The sequence below is a fragment of the Episyrphus balteatus genome, chromosome 1 (assembly GCF_945859705.1).
Source record: "Episyrphus balteatus chromosome 1, idEpiBalt1.1, whole genome shotgun sequence".
NCBI classification, from domain to species: Eukaryota; Metazoa; Arthropoda; class Insecta; order Diptera; family Syrphidae; genus Episyrphus; species Episyrphus balteatus.
Window position 1 is genome coordinate 149587599 of NC_079134.1, and position 23702 is coordinate 149611300.

General features: G+C 26.9%; 1 protein-coding gene across 7 annotated transcripts in view; it reads right to left on the minus strand.

The window, feature by feature from the left end:
- Positions 1–23023, minus strand: part of LOC129906626 (glycogenin-1-like) — a 172535-nt gene extending 149512 nt beyond the window's left edge. Inside the window, exons 1-5 of one of the 7 annotated variants that reach the window (XM_055982443.1) lie at positions 22589–22983; positions 6910–7220; positions 6548–6837; positions 6301–6481; positions 2235–2921 (exon numbers count right to left, since the gene is read on the minus strand). In XM_055982443.1, coding sequence (XP_055838418.1) covers positions 2235–2921; positions 6301–6481; positions 6548–6837; positions 6910–7220; positions 22589–22595 — 1476 coding nt within the window. In that variant the 5' untranslated portion in view covers positions 22596–22983. Of the gene's footprint in view, positions 1–2234; positions 2922–6057; positions 6091–6300; positions 6482–6547; positions 6838–6909; positions 7221–22588 lie in introns of all 7 variants that reach the window. The other 6 variants (XM_055982442.1, XM_055982446.1, XM_055982448.1 and 3 more) reach the window with 6 other exon arrangements.
- Positions 23024–23702: the final 679 nt, after the last annotated feature.

Consider the following 23702-nt stretch of genomic DNA (forward strand, 5'->3'; position numbering starts at 1 on the left):
CACAACAAATAGTGTGTAGTTGAAAACTGAAAATCGTATGAAATATCACAATTTAGTTTTTACTTTTTATTTTTGATTTTCTGAGAAAAGTCAAAAAGTGTTTTATCTCCTTTTGAAAAGACACTTCTAGTCCCTAATTAAAATCAGAGTCAAATGTCTAAAGTAGCCCTTAAACAGAACAGGACCGGAGGGCCACTCTAGGGAATGAGTGGAACAACGATTTAAAAATCATGAGTATTTTTCTACATTCAAAAGAATTGAAAGGAAAAAATTAGGTATTTTCTAAGAATATACTCAAGAATAACCCATTTAATTTTCCGGATCTTATTAAAAAAAAATATTGAAATTACAATTTTATTAAGTACCTAATAAAAAAATTTTTGTAAATAAGTTTGTTAACTTTAAGCATCCACTGTTTTGATCAATTTTATTTAAGAACACCCTATAAACACTTAGGTAGTCAAAATTTTTGTTTTTATCAAAATTTGCAAAACTGAGGACAATTTTTAAAGTTTTTCTTCAATTGTTTTTTTTTTTCTGTAAATTCTCTCTTCTATGAAAAATTTGGAAACAATTTTCTTCACAGGAAAAACTCATTGTTTTAACAGCCTTGGAAAAATTAAATCGTTCCGTTATCTTAATGCGTTTAAAAGTTATGATTTTTGAAACGAGAAAAGTCATTTTTGACAACAGTGCCACGACGTGCAACGAGCAGAGGAAGAATTCACATTAGGTGGCGCTCTCAATATTAGTACAACCTCAAGCAACTTTTGATGGGCGCATCTGGAAGGAAGAAGTTTAAGTCCTAAATTTTTCTAGACAAAATTTTGAAACAGAGATCGAAATACTATATGAATTTGGTTTGAATCGAACTACTTCGTTGCTTAAATTTAACACAAAATGTTCAATTTTATTTTCGTATTTTGTTACCGTGACGTATAATTTTTATTTTGCAAGAACTGCCTAAACTTAAAATTTTATTATTTGGAGATATAATGTATGTCATTAAATCATTTTTTATAATAATATGAAAATTTTTAAACTTTTTTTATTTACATTTGACCTATTCGAAGTGAATTTTCAAAACAAACCTTGTTGTCTGGTTCATTACTACTTGACATTTAGTTAAATATTTTCGCTAATTTTTTTTTTTTCAATTATATACCCCGAACTAAGCGGTGGAAAGTGTATTCCACAACTACTACATTAAATTCTCTCAATGAAATGAATTGAATTTAAATCTTAAATAGAAAAAATAAGAATTAAATCGAAAATAGATTTCAATGTGTGATGCTAAAAATACGGCGCGAAACTTTTGGGTCTTGTGCCAATTTTGCAACTTATAGTTTATACGCAGTTGTAAAAATGTAAACAGAAAATTAGTTTATATTTTTAGTTTTATTGTTTTGATTTGTTTTGTTTTATTACTTTCTTAATCGCATCATTAACAACAGAGAATGTTGTCGATTTCGAAATGTGCATACTTTGCAGTCACTCAAATTCATGAGAATCAACAAGAACGAACTTTTTTTGATTATTTATTCTGAGGTCAGTTCGTTTGGATTACAGGGTCTTTAAAAGGAAAAAGTTTTAGAAATAAAAGAAAAAATAGGTTGTTTCTTTAAAAAAAAAAAGGCCTAGTTTTTAAGGCTGTAAATTTTAAGGATTAAGGCAATAAGAGTACATAGTTATTTCAATAAAATTTAAAGTTTAAATAATTTATTATTAGTTTAAACACGTATTAACTACATTTTAGTGCTAAAAAACATTTTTAGTGTAAGTAAATAAATACAATTTAATTACAAAGTTATGTGGTTAAATTAAAAATTACCCATAATTACCTTGAGGAAGATTACTAGATTTGTGTTTTATTGTAAATTAGTTTTAATACAATTTTTATTTTAATTGAATTATTGATCCCATTTTTTGTGTAAGTCAATTTACCGCATGCACGAAGAATTTTTATTACATAGTGGAAACCCGAAAATATAAAACAAATTAAACCAAATTAAAAAACGAAAAAAAAAATAATAAAAAAAACGATACGAATTACATTTTTACTATGAAAATGTAGATTTAAATGAATTAATGTGACAAAATATTTTCCATGAGAGACTACACAATATAATGTTTATGAGAAGACACCACTGTTGTTTTTTTTTTTGTGTAAACGAACCCAGAGTAGTCATATGTACTAACTACGAGCAATTTTATTTCGTGTTAAGAATACGCACCTCATTTGCTATGGGCATTTTATTTGAATCATTTTGTGGTGAGACATCAAGTGAATCCTCATAATCATCACTACTATCACTCGATACTGTTATTGCACTTGAATCTAAATTATATTGATTTTCTTCCTCATCCAACAGAGCTTCATTCAACGATTGATTTAATTCACTTTCTGTTAGTGTACGGTGAGTGTCGCTGCCATCGGTATTTATAGTTTGAAATCTACTTGATTGTGGATCAGCATCATGCCAATACGTTTCAACTTGTTCTTGTTGTTTGTCAATATTTTGTGACCAATTTTGTTGAATTTGATTGTATTGATCACATGAAGATTGTTCTATAACTTGGGGAGGTGAAGCAGCTTGAGTATGGTGAGTTTCATCATGGTGAGAATATGACACTTGATTATCTGGTTGATTTTGATGTTGTTGTGGTTGAGAGGATGATGGTGATTTAGGCTCAATAAAAATCTCATTGATGTGATTTGTAAAATTTTGTTCTTTAAGTTTTTCCAAATTTTCATAGTAATCTTCCCAAGGATCATGGTAGGGCTGAATATCATCAAAGAAATTTCCACTATCATAATTTGATACACTAGGAGAGGACGACAAATTAGGAATGTTTTCTTGTGCCCATGGTGGAACTATTTGTGATTCCTGTATTGGCCAATATGTCCGCATTTCATGCAGCTTTTTTTGTGTATATTTTTTTTTTAATTTAGATAAAAAAGTGTTTGTGTGTTTTTTTGTGTTTTGTTTTTTTTTTTTTTGCGTTTGGTTTAGAGGGGGAAAAAAATTCAAATTGTTTTATTTATTAGTTTTTTTGTTAGTCAAACATGCTTTAAACATAATCCACATCAATACACAAGACAAGGGGAAAATTGGAAAAGGTCAAGTTTAACATAGAAAACTCATTTACTGAAAGTCCTAAATTCAACAATTCGTCTATCGTATAAGACAATTTTCATTCAGATGTTAGCCATAAAGTTTGACTGTTCATTTAACAACAAGTTTTGAAAACAACTATTATACGTTGTTAGTATTTATTCCTCATTTTACTTCGTGTAAAATTTACCAGTGAAATTTTAAAGTCTTATTCTGGTTCATAGGTATTCAAGAAGTTTCGAAAATTTAATAAAATAATCAGGTAATTTTAACTCTTGATCATTTTAATTTAATATGAATCATCCAATATTATCAAAATGAGTAAAATGGGAATTTGATCGTTCTGAAAATGTTTAATTACACTGAGGGAAAAAACGCAACGTAAAATGTAATATGTTCAACGTTAATTTATTGTTGAAAAAACGAACATGAAACATCTTTAAATTAAAATTGAAATAACGTAAGAAATTTTTTTATTTTTGTTGGACTCTAATTTCCAACAGTTAGATAGAACGTTGGTAAAGCATTCGCCTAGAGACCCAAGGGTTGTTGGTTCGATCCCCAGTGGCTGCCAATTTTTTCTTTTTTTTTTTAAATAAATTGATGCTATTTTTCATTCATTTTAGGTAGTTTTCCCCTCAGTGTACAAACAAAGTCACTACTGGATAGCTGGATTTAAGATTTGAAGATTGAATCTTTTTAATTTAAAACTTTGTTAAAAAAAAAGTTCAATCTTAAAATGACTTTAACAAATTTTGAAAGAAATGAATCAAATTATGCTATTTTTTTTTTCTTGTCACAATTTTTTATAAAGAAATTATATCATAATTGAAGGCGCTTTTATATTTATATTTTTTAGATATTTAACCTTTTTTAGATAAAATTATTCATTTTTATTCAAGAGTCTGCCAAAAACCTTTAAATTTTTATTTCAAAATCATTAGAACGACTATAAGAGCTTCGAAAAAATATTCTTTCTTTTACAAATTTAGTCAATTGAAAAATTTTTAAAATCCAGGTTTTATTTGCAGGTTAGATTTGTAAGTAATTTTTTTTGTGACAAATTTTATGTTTTTTTCTATGTTTTTTAATTCAAGATTCAAAACAATTTGTTTTTATATATAAACAAATAATTATTGTAAACAAATTTTCAAGTGAAACACAAAATTTTACGAGTTTGAAAATGCATTTCCTTAATTCCTAATCAATGACATTAAATTCATTTTTCTTTTTATTTTAAATATATTTAAAATATGCAGACAAGCTTAAATAAAGAAAATAAAGTAATGAACTTTTAAAGATTCCTATACGAAAGAACAAAGGCTATTCATTCAGAAGTATGTTTTTAAAGTTCATGTTTTTTTTGTATTTATTTATATTTCACTTTCTTCTGGTGCGATCTGTTTTTTTTTTTTTTTTTTTTATTTATTTATTTTTTTCTAATCTTTGTGATTATAAGTTAAAAATAAAACACACAATCAATGTCACTATACAAATCTATAACAAAAAATTGGTTTGAAATTTCTTCCTATACATATAATTTCGATTTAATTTATGTTTTCTTTACTTTGACTGATAAGAACTTTTAAACTTTTGTGAGTATTAAGGAAATGTGTAAGAGAAAAGAAATGAACCTTATGTTGTTTTGAACAAACACGTGGTTGGAATAGATTAAATTTATAATTGTCATTGAGATTATCTTATCTTATATGCAAACGGCCTTGACTTCTTAAAGAAAAAAATAAAAACATTTTTATATTGCACTCAACAAATTTTAAACATTTATTTGACAATTTTCCGCATTAATAGAAATTTTAGAATTACTCTTCTTGTGTGTTCTTGCTAAATTCTTCTTCCAAAATTGTTGTTTATATATATTTAAATAAATTAAAAAAATTATAGTAAATTGCTTGTAAATGAACTAGGTCTTAGCTATCCATCAGATGAAATATAGAAGATAAATGAAGATAAGTCACAATAGTGGCACTAAAACACCTAGTTTTGAGATATGGTCGAATTATGTTTTGGACTAACTTAAATGGACAATAGCTCTTTTCTTAAAGATTTTAGAATATCTGAAGAGGCTTGAGTAATTTTCTAGAGGCAAGTCAATTATTGTAAAACTAAGAATCGTTAAAAGTTGTAACCTAAAAATGAAGTTCCACAAGGTTGTCTAATAACAGCTCTTTTATTATAGAAAAAAATACTAAAGCAGCTTAATAAATTTATTTCGGCCACAAGAACTGACATTTTTTAAACTCAAAATGTATTGTATTTTCGTAAAAGATAGAATTTACTGAAAAAACATCCAAATTAATTCAGGAACATTTTTAAGAAATCTTAAATTAAGTCGATAAAATATCTTCAGCAATGAAGTTTTCTTAGGCTTAAGAATTGCCTCTGTCTCTATAATGCAGCTTTAGTCGTAAGAACTCTAAAACCAATTGAATCTAAAGGTTATTCAATATTCTCGCGCTTAGCATCATGAACATTCTAAATGAAAATTATAACATATTTTATATCAGATCTCAGATGTTAAGTTTTGTGTATTAAACAAGTGTTTTTGTGCATTTCTAGAAAATTTTAGTGCGTGTTTTTTAAATAATAAATCAAATACAAATATAACTGTGCAGGTGCCAGATTTTACTGTGAAAGACTAAAGTAACAATTTTTCGAAAATATGAAATCGATTGAAAAGTGCAAAATCCGGCTCGAAGGACCAGATTTTAATTTTGCGTGATTTGTAACCATAATATCTACAACTCAAAAACTTTTGTTCATTTTATTTACAGAATTGTTTTAATTAAGGTTTCTACAAATGAAAAAAATCTATCAAAAGAAAAAAGCACCTATCCAACTACCGAAACCAAAAAAGAAGAAGTAGGTATTTAACAATATAAGAAGAAAATTATCTTATAAAACCTTCTTCCAACAATCTTACCTCTTCTTGAAAGAAATACTCTGCATGTGGTAGCTTGTATAAAACGAGACAACATTGAATTGTTAAATTTAAGTTTGTTTTTTTTTTTATCAAACAAAACAATATTTAATTAATTGTTAATTTTAAATTAAATTTAAAAAAAATTTAAGAAAAAAGGAAAAAAACTCGGGTAAAGGATTTAAACAAAAGACAAAACAATTAAAAATAAATTAAAAAAAAAAAATAAATTTTGTTTTAACTTACCATTTGATCGGATAATTTTTGATGAACATTATCACAGAAAATATTCCACCACAATTGAATGAAATCACCAGCATGAGTGAACATTGGAGGAATTTGAGCGACTTTGGTTTCCGAATTGAAATTCAATAACCATGGCTTCATTTTTCCAGCAAAATGAAGAATTTTAATTTTATTTTTAAATCTGAGAAAAATAAAAAACAAGAATGTGGTGAAATAAAAATCATTATGTCAAATTCACCACACTAACTCTTTAAATGCTGGTAAATAACTGTAAACAGCAAAAGCTGCTGTATTATATGTATATGGCAAATGCTTGCTGATGTCAGTGTGTGCCCATTGTGAAAAGTATGAATTCAAAATGCCTTGATCACCGCCATCGAAGCTGCCATTTTTCGCTGCAAATTCAATAATTGAATTGAAAGTGGCTTCATTTGGACGATACACAAAGACACCAGAATTAAAGCAATCTGGCCAACATACTTCGGGTGCAGCTGATAATTCTTCACGTTCCATTAATTCATCAGAATTTTGAATGACCTAAAAAAAGGATAACTCAAAAACATTCATTTTACCTTTCAACAAAAATAATTTTCGCAAAAAAAAACCTACAAGTGTATCAGAATCAAGGAATACACATTTTTGATATTGCACAAGTTTCCAGCAATGTAATTTTGTAAAAGTGATACCGAGTTCGGGACGTGCTAGAATTGCCAAATTGGCAGCATCTTTTGAGTCTAAAACATTGACCTCTTGAACTAGATCGAAGACATCTCTCAGACGGCTGCGCATTGCTTCGGATACAGTTGGTGTGATCATAACAACCAAATCATGGACTGTTCCGACGCGTTTAAGCGAATGTGCCAGAACCATGGCACCGAGGGAGTATGCATCGTTTGTTGTTAACGTCACCCACGCACATTCTGTAATAATAATAATAAATATAAAAATGTTTTATTAATTTTATTTTTTGAAATTTTCTTGTAATTTTTTTTTTTAATTATGAAAAGAAAAATTGTGTTGTTTAATTTATTTCACACTCAATAACATGCATGCATATTGGCGGGCGCACTCAATTTTCAAGTGAAATCTCATTAATTTTTCTAAGAAGGCAGTTTTTATTTAATACAAAGTTGATGATATTGGTTTTTGTCTTAAATATTGTAGAGTAAATAAATAAATTAATTTTTATTTTAGTCTAAATTTTGAAAAAATATAAAGAACATTCTGGGTGTTTGCCCAATTTCTTAAACAAACAGTGCGATGGTATAAATAAATTATAAATCTCAAGCAACACAGCTTATGGGATTTTTTGTTGAAAAGCATTATTTTGAGTATCCAGCACGAGTCTATTTTGTATTGTAAGAAAAAATATGACGAAGATTAATGATGACAGTCGAATGGATGTTCAAAATGATTAATATGGACAGATGATTGTAGGTTTTAGTATTTTGATAATGAGGTGGAACGTGGGATTTGTTTTTGTTGTAAGAATTTTTTTATTCTTATTTTATGGGGAGACAAAGTTTTTGTGGTACAAATTTTTATTTTTAGGACCCTTTACCAAACCACTAAGACCGAAAAACCAACATAAACCATTGTTAGTAAAAATCAACAAAATTGAAAAAGATTGGTCGTTTTAAAGAAAAAATTCAATTTAAGAAATCAAGTTTTTCTGCAACTTTTATTCAAAAATTTGATCCAACTTGTTTGAGTCGTTAACGAGAAAATTCTTTATACATAAACAAGAAGTAAGTAATTGTAAATGTATCTACATTTATAATAGTAAATAAATGAATTAAGTACTCACTTACATAATATAATAATAGTTCCTGAAGCGTTTTTGGATTTTTTTAAGGCTCTTCAGCAAGAGATTTTTAAAACTCAAAACAATTTGATTTAGTTCAAAAAAAGTGATTAGAAAAAAATGTGTTGTTTTGAAATTGTTAGAAAACATTGTTTTTAACAAAAAACTTGATCTTTGTTTAAAATTAAATGAAATTTTTAAATGTATCCTTGAATTTTCTGTAAAATGATACTTTGTTGAGGCATTGATAGTCAAAGTCAAGAGTAATGGTTTTTGCTTTGATGACTGATATTGCAGACTAAAAAAAAATTGTAGAAGTTGAAAACAAAAAGAAGCTGAACAAATAGCCTTTCTAAAAATAAATAAATAAAAATTAAAAAAAATGGAATATTTTAATTTTTAGATAGTTCCAATAATTTTGCTTTTTCACCATTTGAAATAAAAAAAATTGGTACTAAAATTCTAAAACTAAAAGAATGTAGCTTTAACATGCTTTTTCTTGTCATGATACGATCATTTTTTACTGAGATACAGCCTATCGAAAATCACTAAAAAATCACGAATTTGTTCCTTTAATTTTTTGGGCTAGTGTTGTTCTTTCTTATGTCGTTTTCTATTGGTTTCTTTGATAACAATAAATCAAATAAATTTCGTTTGAGTTTGCAATAGAAAATTTACTTGAAATCGGAAGCGAATTTTACTTCTGAGAATCTTCCAGAGAGTCATCTTTCAGAATTTGTCTCGGTGCTTTTGGACCATTAAATCATTTCAAAATCGTATAACACCTGCGGTTTTGACATATTTGGTTCATAAAAAAATAAAATAAATTTTATGGCACTCCATGTCTACATGCCAGATGCGACAACTCATGAAAGAGCAAGGCCTATAGTGACTTACAAGTCCGCATCATTCTTATATGCGTGTAATTACTTCTTGCACTTTTTCATGACAATAATCCTCTTGGAGGCTTGTTTAATTCGTCGGAAGAGGCAGTACCCCTGAAAAATTGAATCGAACCCAAACCTCTGGCGTCTGTGCATATCAATTTATGAAACTATTTGGATAAAAGTTGAAATTTTCATTTTTGACGTTTGGTAATTTGCCTTATAACTGTAACTTTTTACGGTGTTCGTTCCACATTTTTTGAAATTTTGGTTCACATAACTGAATTTCGCTACTTGAAAAAAGTCAAGGCAAAACTGAATGAGACACAATTTTTCTCATTGACAAAGCAGTATTAGATACCTACATTGTCATACTTATCTATTAGGTAAATTTGACCAAAAACTGTGTTCTAAAAGTGTTATTGAAATATGTATAAGTCAAATATTTATTTTTGTTTTTGTATCAAAATGGTATTAATAACAACTCTATTTAATTGTTCTTCTTTTACGAATCTTGAGTAGAATACAAAAATCATGAAAATTCGAAAAGAACGTTCACATAGAACTTGTGATTGTTCAGATCTAGTAGGTATATTTTAATGTAATAATTTATGAAACATACAGAAACATTCTTTTTGTCATCGTAAGATGTTTGAAATTCATTGACTTTTTTATATACTTAGGAGCAAAAAAATGGAATCCAACTTTGCGTTAGTCAGGATGTAATTGACATACATGAATGTTATTTGTAATATTAAAAAGCTTGAAATAAAAAGTTTAAATCAATGATAGGAACTTAAAAACCCGTTCGCTTTATAAAGATAAAATTAAAATAAATGAAGTATGTAAGGAAAAAAGACTGAAATTGACACAGAGAATATCTGGAAAATTTAACATTTACAAAAATGAAGTGTAATTTATTGACAGATAACGATGATACTATCGTATGCATTTTTATGTTTTTACCAACAATTCAAAGTAAAAAATTCAAGCTTTTAAATGAGACCATGAGAGAAAAAAACATTATTTTATCCATTGCAATTTTTGTTTTTAATATAAATAATTTATTTCATTCAGTTTTTTTGGTCCTAAGTGAAGTTGAAATCGGTAAACGCCAAATGTATAGCATTGGTAAAATTAAGTGTAAGTACAGATTTTCCTTCGTTAAAAATGGCCACATTCCCTATACACTTTATCAGTAATATTTTTTTTTTTTTTTTCAAGTTATAAAAGAATGGATGTATTTAGTGCAAGCTTTAAACAAAACAATTTATTATAAAATCTAAAAAATCCCTATCTGGGATTATTTTGAAAAATATTTTAAATATTATTTTGGCATTTTAATTTTGCATGACATTGTTAGTTTGCAGCCAAACAAAAACTGAACAAAAAAATGTTTAGATTTTATTTATAGATTTTTAAATCTAAAACATATTTTATTATTTAAAAAATATAAAAATAGACATATTTTACAATTTTGAAGAGGAAACAAACAGGAGGACAGTTTTCACATTTTGTTTTTATTTTTTTTTTATAATAAACAAACAATTATGAGTCACATTACAAAATTTATCTGCATGCGTTTTTTTGGCTGATGAGTTTGTTTTTGTTTTTAATGTTTTTTTTAGGAATTGTTTTTCATTTTTAGTCCCTATAAATATACAAAAAAGATGTTATATATGTATCTAGTAATAGATTTTTAAAGCACACATCAAACAAAAAAAAATTAAATATATGTATTTTAAATATTTTTTTTTTATTATTTAATTATTATTTTTTTATCTTTCATTTAAAAAATTAAATTCCATTAATTTTGTTATAATTTAATATCAGCAGCTGTTAAGTGTTGGCAGTTGTTTTTTTCTAAGCACAAGATGTTTTTTTGTTTAATTCTTTTTTTTTTTTTTTTTGAAAATTGTATCTACCTTCTAAATAAAACAAGGCATCCAGCGGCACGGGCGCGTGTGTATGATGATATCAATAATACCAATTAAATTTGATCATTAAATGTGAGTGTATTTTATTTTTGGTTTGTTTGTTTTTTCATTTGTGGTAATTTAATGGAAATCCTAAAAAAATAAAAAAAAAAAAGTAAAAGTGTTAATGTAAATGTGTTTTTCGATGTTAAATGAAACCACATTGTTAGACTTACCCCAGATACTCATGATTTCATGATGAATTTTTATAAATGCATCTTTTATATATATTTTTTTAATATTTACAATTATTTTAAAATCACAGAAAAATTTTTCGTTTTCGAGAACAATCAACGACGACGGCAGGAGGTTTTGCGTGTGTTCTAATTTTGGAAAACATACATAAAACCAATACAACTTTGTATTTTTTTTTTTCGTTTTTCATTTTTCGCGCGATATAAATAATTTAAATTTTGGAATCAAGTTGAAGAAGATACACATACACGTGTTCTACTTTAATTGCGACGAAGAGATAAAAATAAAAGATGAGATGCAAAAAATTCTTTAAAAATTTATTTTAAATGCATTGCGGGAGGTTAAAGAGATTCTTATTTTCTTTTTAGATTTTTATCCATGTGTGTGTGGTTTTTGAAAATTATACTTCTTAGAAATTTTAATTTTTATTATTTTTTTATGTGTGGAATGTTAAGTGCAAAAGAACGCCCACGTTACAGATATTGTCAAAGCGATATTGGCCTTCAAAAATTTGAAAATTTGTTTTAAATTTATGGTTGTGAGTTGGCTTTAAAAATGTGTTTATTTTAAAGGGATTAAAAGGAATTAACAAAATTATTGAGCCAAGAAAATATGGACAGCCAAGAAAACTTGAGAAAAAATGTTATTTCAGAGTAAAATGCAAATTAAATGAGAACGTATGTAACGATGTCTCATTTATAAAAAAAAATTAATTTTGTTTACATTATATTATTATTATTATTTAAATAACTAATAGTAATTAATAGACTTTACAACTTAACACTTCCACATAGCTAAATTAAAATGCAAATGAAAACATTAATTTTCGTGTTTTTAGTTGCATTTTACATGTTTAACATATTTTATTCGATATTACTATGATAACAGCTATTGAAAAAAAAAATTATTTGAAATAACTTTGATGGAAGAGAAAGTTGGGTACCAAATAATGTCAGTCTGCTGTATAAAGATCCAAAGCCAAATTGGATGGATAAGTATCCTTTCCTTTAAAAATAATTTTTTACGGTCAAAGTAATGCAATTTAGTAGGCATATCAGACTGTTGATTATAACTATTTCCTTCTTTGATGAGCTAAACAGTGAATAACAAGAAAAAGTAATTTCTTTCCAAAAATTAGAAGACTATTTTTTATTTTACGAAATATGAATTCGTTTTTCTGCAATAGTTTCGAGTTAAATAAAATTATTTAAAATACATACATGCAACTCAATTTTGTGCTTCAGTTACAGTAATTTAAATTATTTAAGTTGAATACAAATAAAATCCTCTTCAAACTTGACATGTAGCTTTATTTTTGTGCTTGTATCCAAAACAACGGTGCCTTCTTGTCACAGAGACGTTTTTGGAAAAGTAGTTAATATTAAATGCACTCAATAACTAGCTCGATGAAAAACCGAATGACAGTAACAAATCTTGCTTTTGTGGATATTCTTATCTTCAAAATAGATCTTGGGTGGAATCGGCTAAAATGATATTTGACTATCATATTTTTTACTATCAAATTTGATAGTCAACTATTTTTTATCTGTGCAAGGTGATCGTCTTTAGATCATTTTTAATTTTGGTTTAGTTAGTATCACTTCGGTTTGACATCTGTCAAACGTCATTAAATTAAAAAAAAAAAACAATGCAGAGTTTCAGTTTTTCACTTCCATAGCTACAATAATTGAGAAGACAATTATTAAAAACGTAAGTTAATATTACGCTTAAAATAATAATTTATAACTTTAATATCTATCCAGCAAACACAACTCGAAAAGGATCGCTTACAAAGAATCCCACAAATATTGTATAAACTTTGAAATCAGATGGCAGATCCAAAATGTGTATTATACTCATAAAAAGTATCTTATGTTATTCGAAAATTTTGTACGAGTCTATAAAAAGCACTAAATATTATTTCAAATTATTTTTTTTTTGTGTACAAAGGTGTGATTGCACATTACTTTGAGTCGGGGATGTAAAATATAATTTAATTTGTTCCTCAAGTCTGACTCTTCTATTTTCTATTTCATATTCAGTTACTTTATTTTAATTTTCTAGTCTTAAAATAATTGCACAGGCACAAAAAATATCTATTTTTCCCAAACAAAGTAAAAGCACCACGAAAACCATGAAAAAAATATGCCACAAATGTTAAATTGTATCAAATTGACACCTAAATAGGTGTCAGCTGAAAAAGTCAAAAAAATATGATAGTCACTTTTGACTATCATCTTACACAGACGAATTTTCTTGAATTTGGCAGTCAACTATCAAAAATCATCTTACACGATTCCACCCCTTATTATATTGAAGGGCAGAAATGAGGTATACCAGAAGGAGGTCATTTGGGACCAATTCTTTTTATTTTAGTAATAAACAATGCTTTGTTGGATATTCACAACAGTGAAGTTCTTATTTTTCAGATTATACATTTATTGAATCTATCGATGACCACAAGAAGTCACTTTGTTACATGGTGTAATAAAAACAACTTAGTTCTGTCAGGATATGAATGACACGCATATACAAACTTTTAAATTCTTCAATAAAAATAAGTATTTATTTCATATTTATTAGGATTTTTTAATTATTTAAATTATTATAGCCATGAAAAAGCGTATAAACACACGCGAAACGCCGACGAAAATATAGAAAAATCATCAAACTAAGACCTATAGCCTGTTTAGAAGAAATTAATTTAATCTAAAAAAGGTCACGAAGATAGGAAAAATAAAACACTATATTAAAATTTTATAAAAGAGCGTTAACTGAATTTTTTTTAATAAGATAAAGCAAGAAATATTGTCTATCCATTTTAGTTTTTCTGAATAAAAAAAAAAAAATATTACGTATACACCACAGTGACCAGTTAAGTTTGTATTTTTGATGATTTTGTACTTGCTGATTAATAATTAATTTTTTTTTGGATTTTCACAGACCTTTTTTATAATTATTCATATGCAGTGCATAGGTGCGGCTAATATATGCTCTTTCTTTATTTATTGATTGAAGATAGACAACAGAATTTTCAAAAATTCCATTTTTTTTCATTTTAATCAATTATCAATTATTGATCACAAAATTTGACTCTGCTTAGTCAATGGTATAATTAAATGTTTTTTTTTTTACTTTCAGCGAAAATTGTTTATATACCTACTACTTTTTGTTGGACTTTCAAAATTACCCGCAATGAGCAACGCATTTGCTATGCATAAATATCAAAACAATAAAACAAAAAACATGTGTTTTCTTAATTTTGTTCAATTTTTTTAAAACAATTTTTAAGACTTTTTGAAATTAAATTCCATTCTGAATGACAAATTTTGCCAAAAGGTAACACTGTTTATAAGACAAAAATTGAGAAAACAACACTTTAAAGAGCACTAAGAGAGCACTCTGGTGTTCAATTTCGTTAAATTTGTTAAATTTCTCAAAATTCAAACTCAGAGTTTGTCTTCGCAATTTAAATTCGACTTGTTGCGTAGTAGTAGTAGTAAGTAACGTTTTACTTTTAATCAACGAAAAAGAAGAATAAAAAAAAAAAAAACAAAACAAAACACAGCAAACTTGCTCAACTGGCTACTGATAATGATAAGATTAACCACCATGTCCCTCTTAAAGTTTCACTAAAAAGAGACTCAGTTAGTGACGTATTCAAAGTTCGTTGAAAATTACACCTCTTTTATTCTCATATCTGTTCTTTTTGGCGGGCTATGCGCAGTTGAACCATTTTTTTTTTGTGTTTTTATTTTTTCTTAAATTTTGGCACGAATAATTTAAAGAAAAAATACAAAAAAAAAATATTCGGAGGCTAGTAAAAAAAGTAAAAACAACATAAAAACAAGTTGTGCAACAGCCAAAATAAATAAAACGTAGCAGCTTAAGAGTATGTTTGAGGTTTTAGGGAGGCACCTACATTTTTTGCAGAAATCAAAAAAAGAACACTTATTATCGTTCTTTTGAACCTTGGTCATGATCATGATGTTGTCTGTCTAGCTTTAGGCTGTTATTTTAAGATAATAATGTCAATGTTACGGTTCATTGCGACGATTTCCCGATTGTAAGTTAATTTAATTTACGCTATTCGAGGGCGCGGTTTTGATTGTAAGTTCATTTAGAAAACATGTGTTAACATTGTAATTTGAATTTGCAACAAAATCAAATCAATAATTTATAATATTTAAAAATGATTAGTTGTTAAGAATTTAAGAAATCATTTTAAGAGAATTGTTCGTTCTTGTTGATTCTCATCAAATTGAGTGACCTTTATTTTATTTTGCTTAATAGATTTTTCTTGCGATAAATTTATTTATTATATTATTTATTTGAGGAAAAAGGACTAGATTATAATTTGTAACAAAATATAGCTTGTTTGAAAAAAATAAGCATGATGGCCCGAAGAATAGAATAGAAAATTACCTTCGACAAAAAAAATTGAAGAAATTATTAAAAATGTTTCAGATTAATTTTCTACATTGCCAAAAATTTTTCGTCGCCATCAAAAAAATTTATCGCAAAATTTTAAAAAAATAAAATGAAACCGGAAATATCTCTTTAAAAAAGTGTCAACGAAAAAATAAATAATATTTTTTTCTTTTGTCAATTGGTATCCACCCAATTATCATTTCTTAATATTTTCGAATAATTCATTGATGAGTAGGTAAATAAAACTATTTTAAATTTTTTGCACTTTTACTTTATTTATTTTGGCATCGATCCAAAAACACTTTAAATTGGTCAACATAAATAAATAAAAAAAATATAATATCCGTGGGAAATTCGGTCAAACTCTATTAATTACCTATAAAGTGGATTCACTTTTAAATTTAATCTCAATATTAAAAGATAATTAAATGGAATTTATTCCATAATTATTGTGGCAAACAAAAAAAGTACAAAGCGAATATTTTTATTATATTTGTGTTACTTAATGTCTATTATGTTTGGGTAGGTAATCTATATCTCACTCTCAAATATTGATAAACTATATCTATAAGAGGGTATACGTATTTACTTAGGATTGTGTTTGCTTGAGTAAGTTGCGGTTATTTTTATTATTTATTTCCTGAATATTCAATTACTGCGTGAAAATCTCAAACAAAAGAAAACAAACAGTGGCAGAGAGATAATTTAAAATTAAATAGATGATTGATTGACTGATTGCTGGACCATTCGCTATCGATATTAGTTTTCAACTCTGGAAAAATACGCTTTCTTATTGTTTATCAATCGATATTTTTAATGGGCCAATATTTGAATAGCCTTCATAATAAATATTGTTTGTTTAGTAGATAGAAAGTGGTGTTTAAATTAAGATGAACTATGAAGCAGTAAAAAAAATAATGCACTAGATGTAGAAACAAAAACAATCAATCAATTAAAGTTTTTTTTTTCAATTTCAAATTTAACAAATTTTATATGGTTTCTAATTCCTAAAAAGAAGCGATACATGATTTTGATAGAGTTTACTATCGAAATAAAAATTCGAATACCTACATTTTCAAATTTTCAATAGCATTACAGAGCTTTGAATTTTACAAGCTACAAGATTTTGTAAGGATTGTTGCAAATTGTTAGAAGGTCCTTCTGCAAAAACCACTTTTAACTTTACAAGATAACTTCCTGCTCACTAAAATAGCGATGTGTTTCAAAAGTCTATTTTTTTTTAAACTATTTTTATGAAAATAAAAGTAAAAGTTCTGTAGCAATTGAAAATAGAAATTTGAATTCGAATTTTATAAATTCGAAATCGAATTTTACTGTGCAAATCAAAGGTTTGAAAATAAAAATTAAAATGAGTCAAGAGGACAGAAACAAAAAATAAAAATAGACGGATTTGCGACCGATGCGTGCTTTTTATTTTCACCGGTTTGATACAATAATACGTAAGATTTGGGCGTTTCTCGAAAATAATTGTCTTTTATTCAAATTTTTCAAAAACATCGAATGACATTTTCAAGAAACTTTTATTACTCGCAGAGTAATAAAATAATAATCTCAAACACAAAATTTGAAAAAAATTGATTTTTGAAATTTTTTTTGTTTTTTTTTTTTTTGAAATCAAACATTTTTTAATTCATTAAGACAAAATCAAATAAAAAAGATACGACGTTATAAAACATGATTTAAGCATAATTTATTCAAATACAAAATTTTTAATGTTAAAAACATTTCATCTTTGTTTTTTTTTCTATTTAGGTAGATGTATTTCAGGAAAGCAAATTTCAAAATCTTTAAAACCCTTGATAACACTGGTCAACAAGGTTTTTGCCACAAGAACCAAAATATACTTTTCTAGTAGTTTTTGGGGTGCTGAATCCGAATCTGAAGTCAGAAAAATTTGATTGGCCTTCGTTTTTGAAATATTACCGTTAGAAAATGTCAAAAAACGTAATTTTGGTTGTTTTCGAGGTTATGTTTTTATGTGGAGTAATTAATTGAGAATAAATTTGTAACGGTGCCTATAAGAGCTAGTTTTATTCATTCAAAAAATGTTTAAATCTTTCCGATATCTCTTTTACTGCCCGAGTTATTTAAAGTTTAAGTAGCGGTCTTTGAATCAGAAACAACACTGGCCAACCAAATTACACTTTTTTTGCCACAAGAATCAAAATATACTTTTCTGAAGGTTTTTGGGTTGCTGAACTCGAATCCACAATCAGAAAAATTCTATTAGCCTTCGTTCTTAAAATATTACCGTTATAAAATGCAAAAAAGGGTTTTTTTTATAACGGTTATATTTCAAGAACGGAGGCTAATAGAATTTTTCCGATTGCGGATTTGAGTTCAGCAACTCAAAAACCTTCAGAAAAGTATATTTTGGTTCTTGTGGCAAAAATTCTGTGGCCAGTGACTTAAACTTTAGATTAAGTTTAGTTTCTCTTTGGCTTATTAACTGAAACTAAAGATATCTCGAGCAATAAAAGAGATATCGGGAAAATTTAAACAGTTTTTGAAAGAAGAATATCTGTTCTTATAATAACCATTACAAATTTGTTTATAATGAATTACCCCACATAAAAACAGAACCTCGAAAACAGCCAAAATTACGTTTTTTGACATTTTCTAACGGTAATATTTCAAAAACGAAGGCCAATCAAATTTTTCTGACTTCAGATTCGGATTCAGCACCCCAAAAACTACTAGAAAAGTATATTTGAATTCTTGTGGCAAAAAAAAAGTTAAATTTTGTTGACCAGTGTAATAATTGTTTACACAAGACTTGTAGAAAAAATTTAATTAATTACATTTAAACAATTAATTTAAAATATTTTTTTTTTCGGTTCAACACGAAAAAAGTTGGATCCACATTTTTTTAGGATTTAGTATCAATTTTATTTTTTTTTTAGTGAAAGAAATTTATTTATTATTGGATTTTTATAAAAAATTCTTGAAAATTGAATTTCGAAGAAAAAATTAGAATTTGAATTCCAAAAAATTAAAGCGACTTATCATTGGAATGTATTTTATTCTTAAATTTATTGTAAGATAAGAAAATTTGAACAGTTTCATCAAAACTTTTGAAATAAATTATCAAACTGACATTTGTTTTCATACCTTGTTGAAAACGATTCCAAATTGTTGAGTTATGTTAAAAAATCCATCGAGAAGAAGGTGCTTTATATAGAAAAGCTAAGCTCTGAAAATACACCCTTTACAAATAATTTTTTTTACAAAAGTAAACATTTATTTTCGGATCAAATTTCAAAATCATTGGAACCGTAAATAAAATATCTTTATAAATAATTTGTTTAACAAGACTTCAAAAAACCATTTATTTCCAACCAACATCTTAAAACAAAGTTTCAAAAAAATTCGTAGGTGTATGTTTTCGACTTTGTTTAAAAGTTGTATTAAGGTTTTCCAAAAAATTAGATCAGTCAGTTGTTTTGGCATAAATTCACATTTGTAAACAAATTTTTAATAAAATTGGTTTTAAGAAAACTTAAATAGTTTTTGTTTTGTTATAAATTATAATTCTTGTAAAAAATTAATGTGTTACTTTTACACTAGTGGAAAAAATAAAAAAAAGTTTATAGATTTTTGAGAGGCTGTAGTGAAATATGCTCGTATTGAAATTTCAAAAATATACCTGCATAGGTACATACAAAAATTGTCGTGCGTAATTTTGGCAAAAACTCGAGAACGTCTTAACCGATTTGGCTGATTTTTGTTTTGTTTTCTTCATTTTAATGCTGTTTTCATATTCATATTCAGAAAAATAAAAAAAAGGAAATTTAAGAAGAAAAAAGAAAAATTAAATCGAAATTTTCGTTTTGTCGAATTTTTGTCAAATGGGAGCTTGAGGCATTATTTGCTACCTTCTATTTTCAATATTTATGTTAAAAGTAATTTACTCTGTGGTATTTTTACTATACAAAAATAACTGCTTAACAAATAACTGTAGCCAAACTAGTTCATATTGAAATTCTTTATTTATTGAAAAGTTAAATTAATTTATTTGCATAGTTTTTTTTTATTATTTTGTTGGGTGTTTAAAAAGTAATGGATTAAACAAAATGGGCTGATAGGCTAACTTAAGATCTCTCAGAATTTGGTAACTTGTTCATCCCAAATACTTACAGTTCTTGTGAAATTTCGAAAAATTTTGCCCTCTCTGCCCATAATTGATTTTTGTTTTTTTACAATTCTTTCACTAAAACATTGCTTAACAATAAGAAACAATTAATTAATAAAAATATTTTTTATTTCATACGCCATTTTTCTGCAAATTAATTAACAGTTCCGAGTTTCATAAAAAAAAATCAATTTCTTACTTTTATTTCAGAGCAACAAGACGAAAAAAATTTGTATTGTGTGACTCTGGTTTATTATTTTTAAAACTTGTCCCGGTATTGAAGTTTTCAAAAATTTATAAAAGTTTCCAATGTTGAAGTTAGATAAAAAAATATTACAGTTTGAACTCAACAAAACAGGGTTTTTTTCGGAGCAAAGAACCCTTGTATTCATCATAACTTTTTTCTTATCATTTAAGTCGAATAAAGTGCTTTGGCAAAAATGTAGAGCTTTAAATTATCTAAATTTTATACCTTAACAGTTTTTTTGTACAATGCACGGTTCTTGCACTATAGCTCATAACACTCGAGTTAGGCTCTTAGGGTATGAAAATTGTATTTTTGCTCCCAACACTACAAAAGGAAATCTCAGGAGGGGAAAGGGTGATTTTCTATTGTTTTGGTTTACCATGAACCCAAAAAGTGCAAATTAAACCCAAGCACAAAAAATATTTTCATTTTTGTCGACCTGTGTTATTCAAACCATTCAAAAAATCATTCAAAAGCTTCAAAACGAAATTTTATTAAATTCAGCTAAGTCGTTTTTAAGATGTTTGTAAATAAAAACGCGGTGTTCTGGATTATAAAGTTTGTAGTAAGTAACTAAAAAAATATATTTTTTCATATGTAAGCCTGCTAATTTTTGTAAGATAAGAAAATTTGAACAGTTTTTTTAAAAACTTATTGACATTTGTTTTCACAACTTGTTGAAAAAGGTTCCAGGTTTCTCAGTTATGTTAAAAAATCTATCAAGTAAAAGTGCCTTAAACCTAAAAAAATTTATAAATATTGTTCTTATTATTATTTTGTAAACATTTATTTCGACAATGAAAACTTTGTTTGCATTGTTCACACTTTTTGAAGTTCATGCTGCATGAACATGTTCTTTTAGATACAAAACTAAACAATCAGACTAGATGGTGCCAAAATAAATTTTCTCTTATCATTGACAAAAAATTTCAATGTGGTGAAATTTAATTTAAAAAAAAAAAGGCCGCCCACATTTTTGGCATCCAATTCTTCTGGGTGATTAAAAAAAATTAAACAAAACAATTAACTCACACCTCTGCGTCATTTCCTATTTTCTATTCTAATTTCTCATTCGAAAACGAAAATTTAAAAAGAAAAATTTAATTTTTCAACAAAAAGATAAAATAAAATGAGAAAGTGTATAGGAAAGAAAACATTTCATCAAAATGACACAAAAAGTTAAATGAAAAAAAAAAACAAAAAACACACGAAATCATGAGGGACCATTGAAATCTAACTAAATCCAATTCATCCCCTCTAAAATGCAACTAAAATTCACCCAAGAGATGACATTTTTATAGACTAGTTAGTAGGTACCATCAGAACTTATGCATGTTGTTGCTACATTCTGTTTCCAGACATAATTAGATTTTCAGACTCAGACATAGACATCAGAGTCACCGCAGGCGACACCATCTCTCGAAAGCGACGACAGCGACGCGCCAAGTCAAATGCCGGCATCAACCGAATCTATAACCTCCTATACTCTAACCATCGCGTTGCACATATTTTTGTTGAAGTATCTCGAGGCATTCAACAACAACGTCATGCTGAGATGAGATAGAGATTCACTTCGCTGCTTTATAGGCATGCAACAGATACAAAAACAACAACAATAATGAACAAATGGTACAGATTTTAGGTTAAAAATACAAAAACCATTCAGATTCAGTCTGAGAAATGGAAAATACAGAAAAAATGCAAAAAAAAAAACAAAACCGGGTTGGGGGCGGTTATATGTAAATTTTCTTTTTTGATTCCAATAATTTAATATTCCATCATAAACACACACACACATGGAATTTCCTCTCTCTCTGACTCGATTTTCTTTCTAAAAATATCCAAAATACTCAAGAAAATCCAATACTTTTTGGGTTTGTTTGTTTTCTTTTTCGTATTTCTCCAAATTAGTTAAGAGATATAATTTACACCACCCAAACTCACCCCTAATGGTGAAATTTTTGGGGGGGTGAAACTAGAACACGCATTTTGACAACCTTTTGACATATAAAAAACTCAAAACAAAAGTTTATTGGAATAAAAGTGGGTTAACCGATTATTTTTTGTCCCACTTAACGAATCATCGTTAAATTAAATGAATGGATACGAATTTTCCAACGGGATTTCTTGTTTTCTTCCTTATTTGGAAAATCTAACACGAATTCATATAGATACAACGAAACGGATACAGAAATCAAAATAAAAAAGTATTAAATAGCTTCTGTGGGAAGAGAGAAAATTTTATTGAAGGTCACTTAAGGTCGTCCACAATATAGGCGGCGCGACAATGACAACGACAAAACCGAGGACAACGATGAAGAAGAATCGCAAGAATCTTGCAAATAATTATAATTTTTATTTGCATGAAGATGAATATTTTTTTTATATCAATTTCTTTTCTAAAATGCAGAGATTTATTTAGCGGGCATTAAAATTTAAAAAAAAATAATACTTAAATTAAACTTAAAATTAAAAAAAAATAAAAAATTTTATTTTGCATGCTTTTTTTTTAAATTATTTTTTTAAGAAAAAAAAATTAATATTAAACTTAAAATTAATTTTTTTTTTTTTAGTTAAAAAAAAAATAATTAAACTTACTGCTCATTTTGATATATTTTTTTTATAAATTTTTATTTCAATTAAAATTCACACACAAAATTTTAAATTTTGTTTTATTTTTTTTTAACACACAAGGGGGGTTTGTTGTATGAAAAAAAAAGAAAGTGCGTATAAATTCTCAACCGGCCAAAAATATATAGTTTATTCCCAAATTTACACTGAGAAATATAAAGCAGATAGAGAAGCGCTCAGAGTTGCTACTCGGAACACGAACGGCGATAAACTGAATGTCTTTGGCTTTCAATTGAACGGGTCTATCAGTTTTTTTTTTTTTGAGAGATGAAAATAGAATTGATGAAGTTTTTTTGTTATTATTTTTCTTAGTGATGATGATGATGTTTAAAGTTTGCGGGAGGTTTTTCTGATTTTATATATTTTTTTTTCTTACTCACAGTAGTGTGAGGAGGTGAAAAACAGCGAGTGATTTTAAAGACGAAAAGAAAAATTGAAAGAAAAAAATTAAAAATAAAACAAACATTATTTTTTGTTGACAGGAAAGAGCATTCGTACATAAATGAATTTTGTGTTGGGGGATTTGTGACGTCATGGTTGTGATTTTGAATTATTCCAAGAGAGATTAAACCAGAGAGAATGGAGGAGAGAAAAAGAGAATGTCACTTACTGTGGCTTTAATTTAGGGTTACCTCGAAATTTTATATGAATTGCTTAAAAGAATGTCGGTTCAAAGACAAAACTCACTAGCTACATAGGATTTTAATAGCAGTTAGTGAGTTTTTTCTTTGAACCGACGATATGTACATTATTCTAAAAAAATAAATCAATTTTTAATATTTTTTTATTTAATATTTTAAAGTATTATTTTATTTTAGAAAATAAAGTTTAAAAAAATATTACGTATACACCACAGTGAACATTACATAATATTCGATAAATTAAATTAATTAGTCAAGTATTTAGTATTTAGGCCAAGAAAATTACAGTATATTAATATTTAAAGGTTTTATAAGTGGTTCAAATGGTAGTCATTGAAATTAACAAAAATTAGAACACACGATATCATGTCATTGAATCATTTAAGTTTTGATCATGTTTCACAACTAATCATATACTAGTATATATAGCTGGTTTCGAA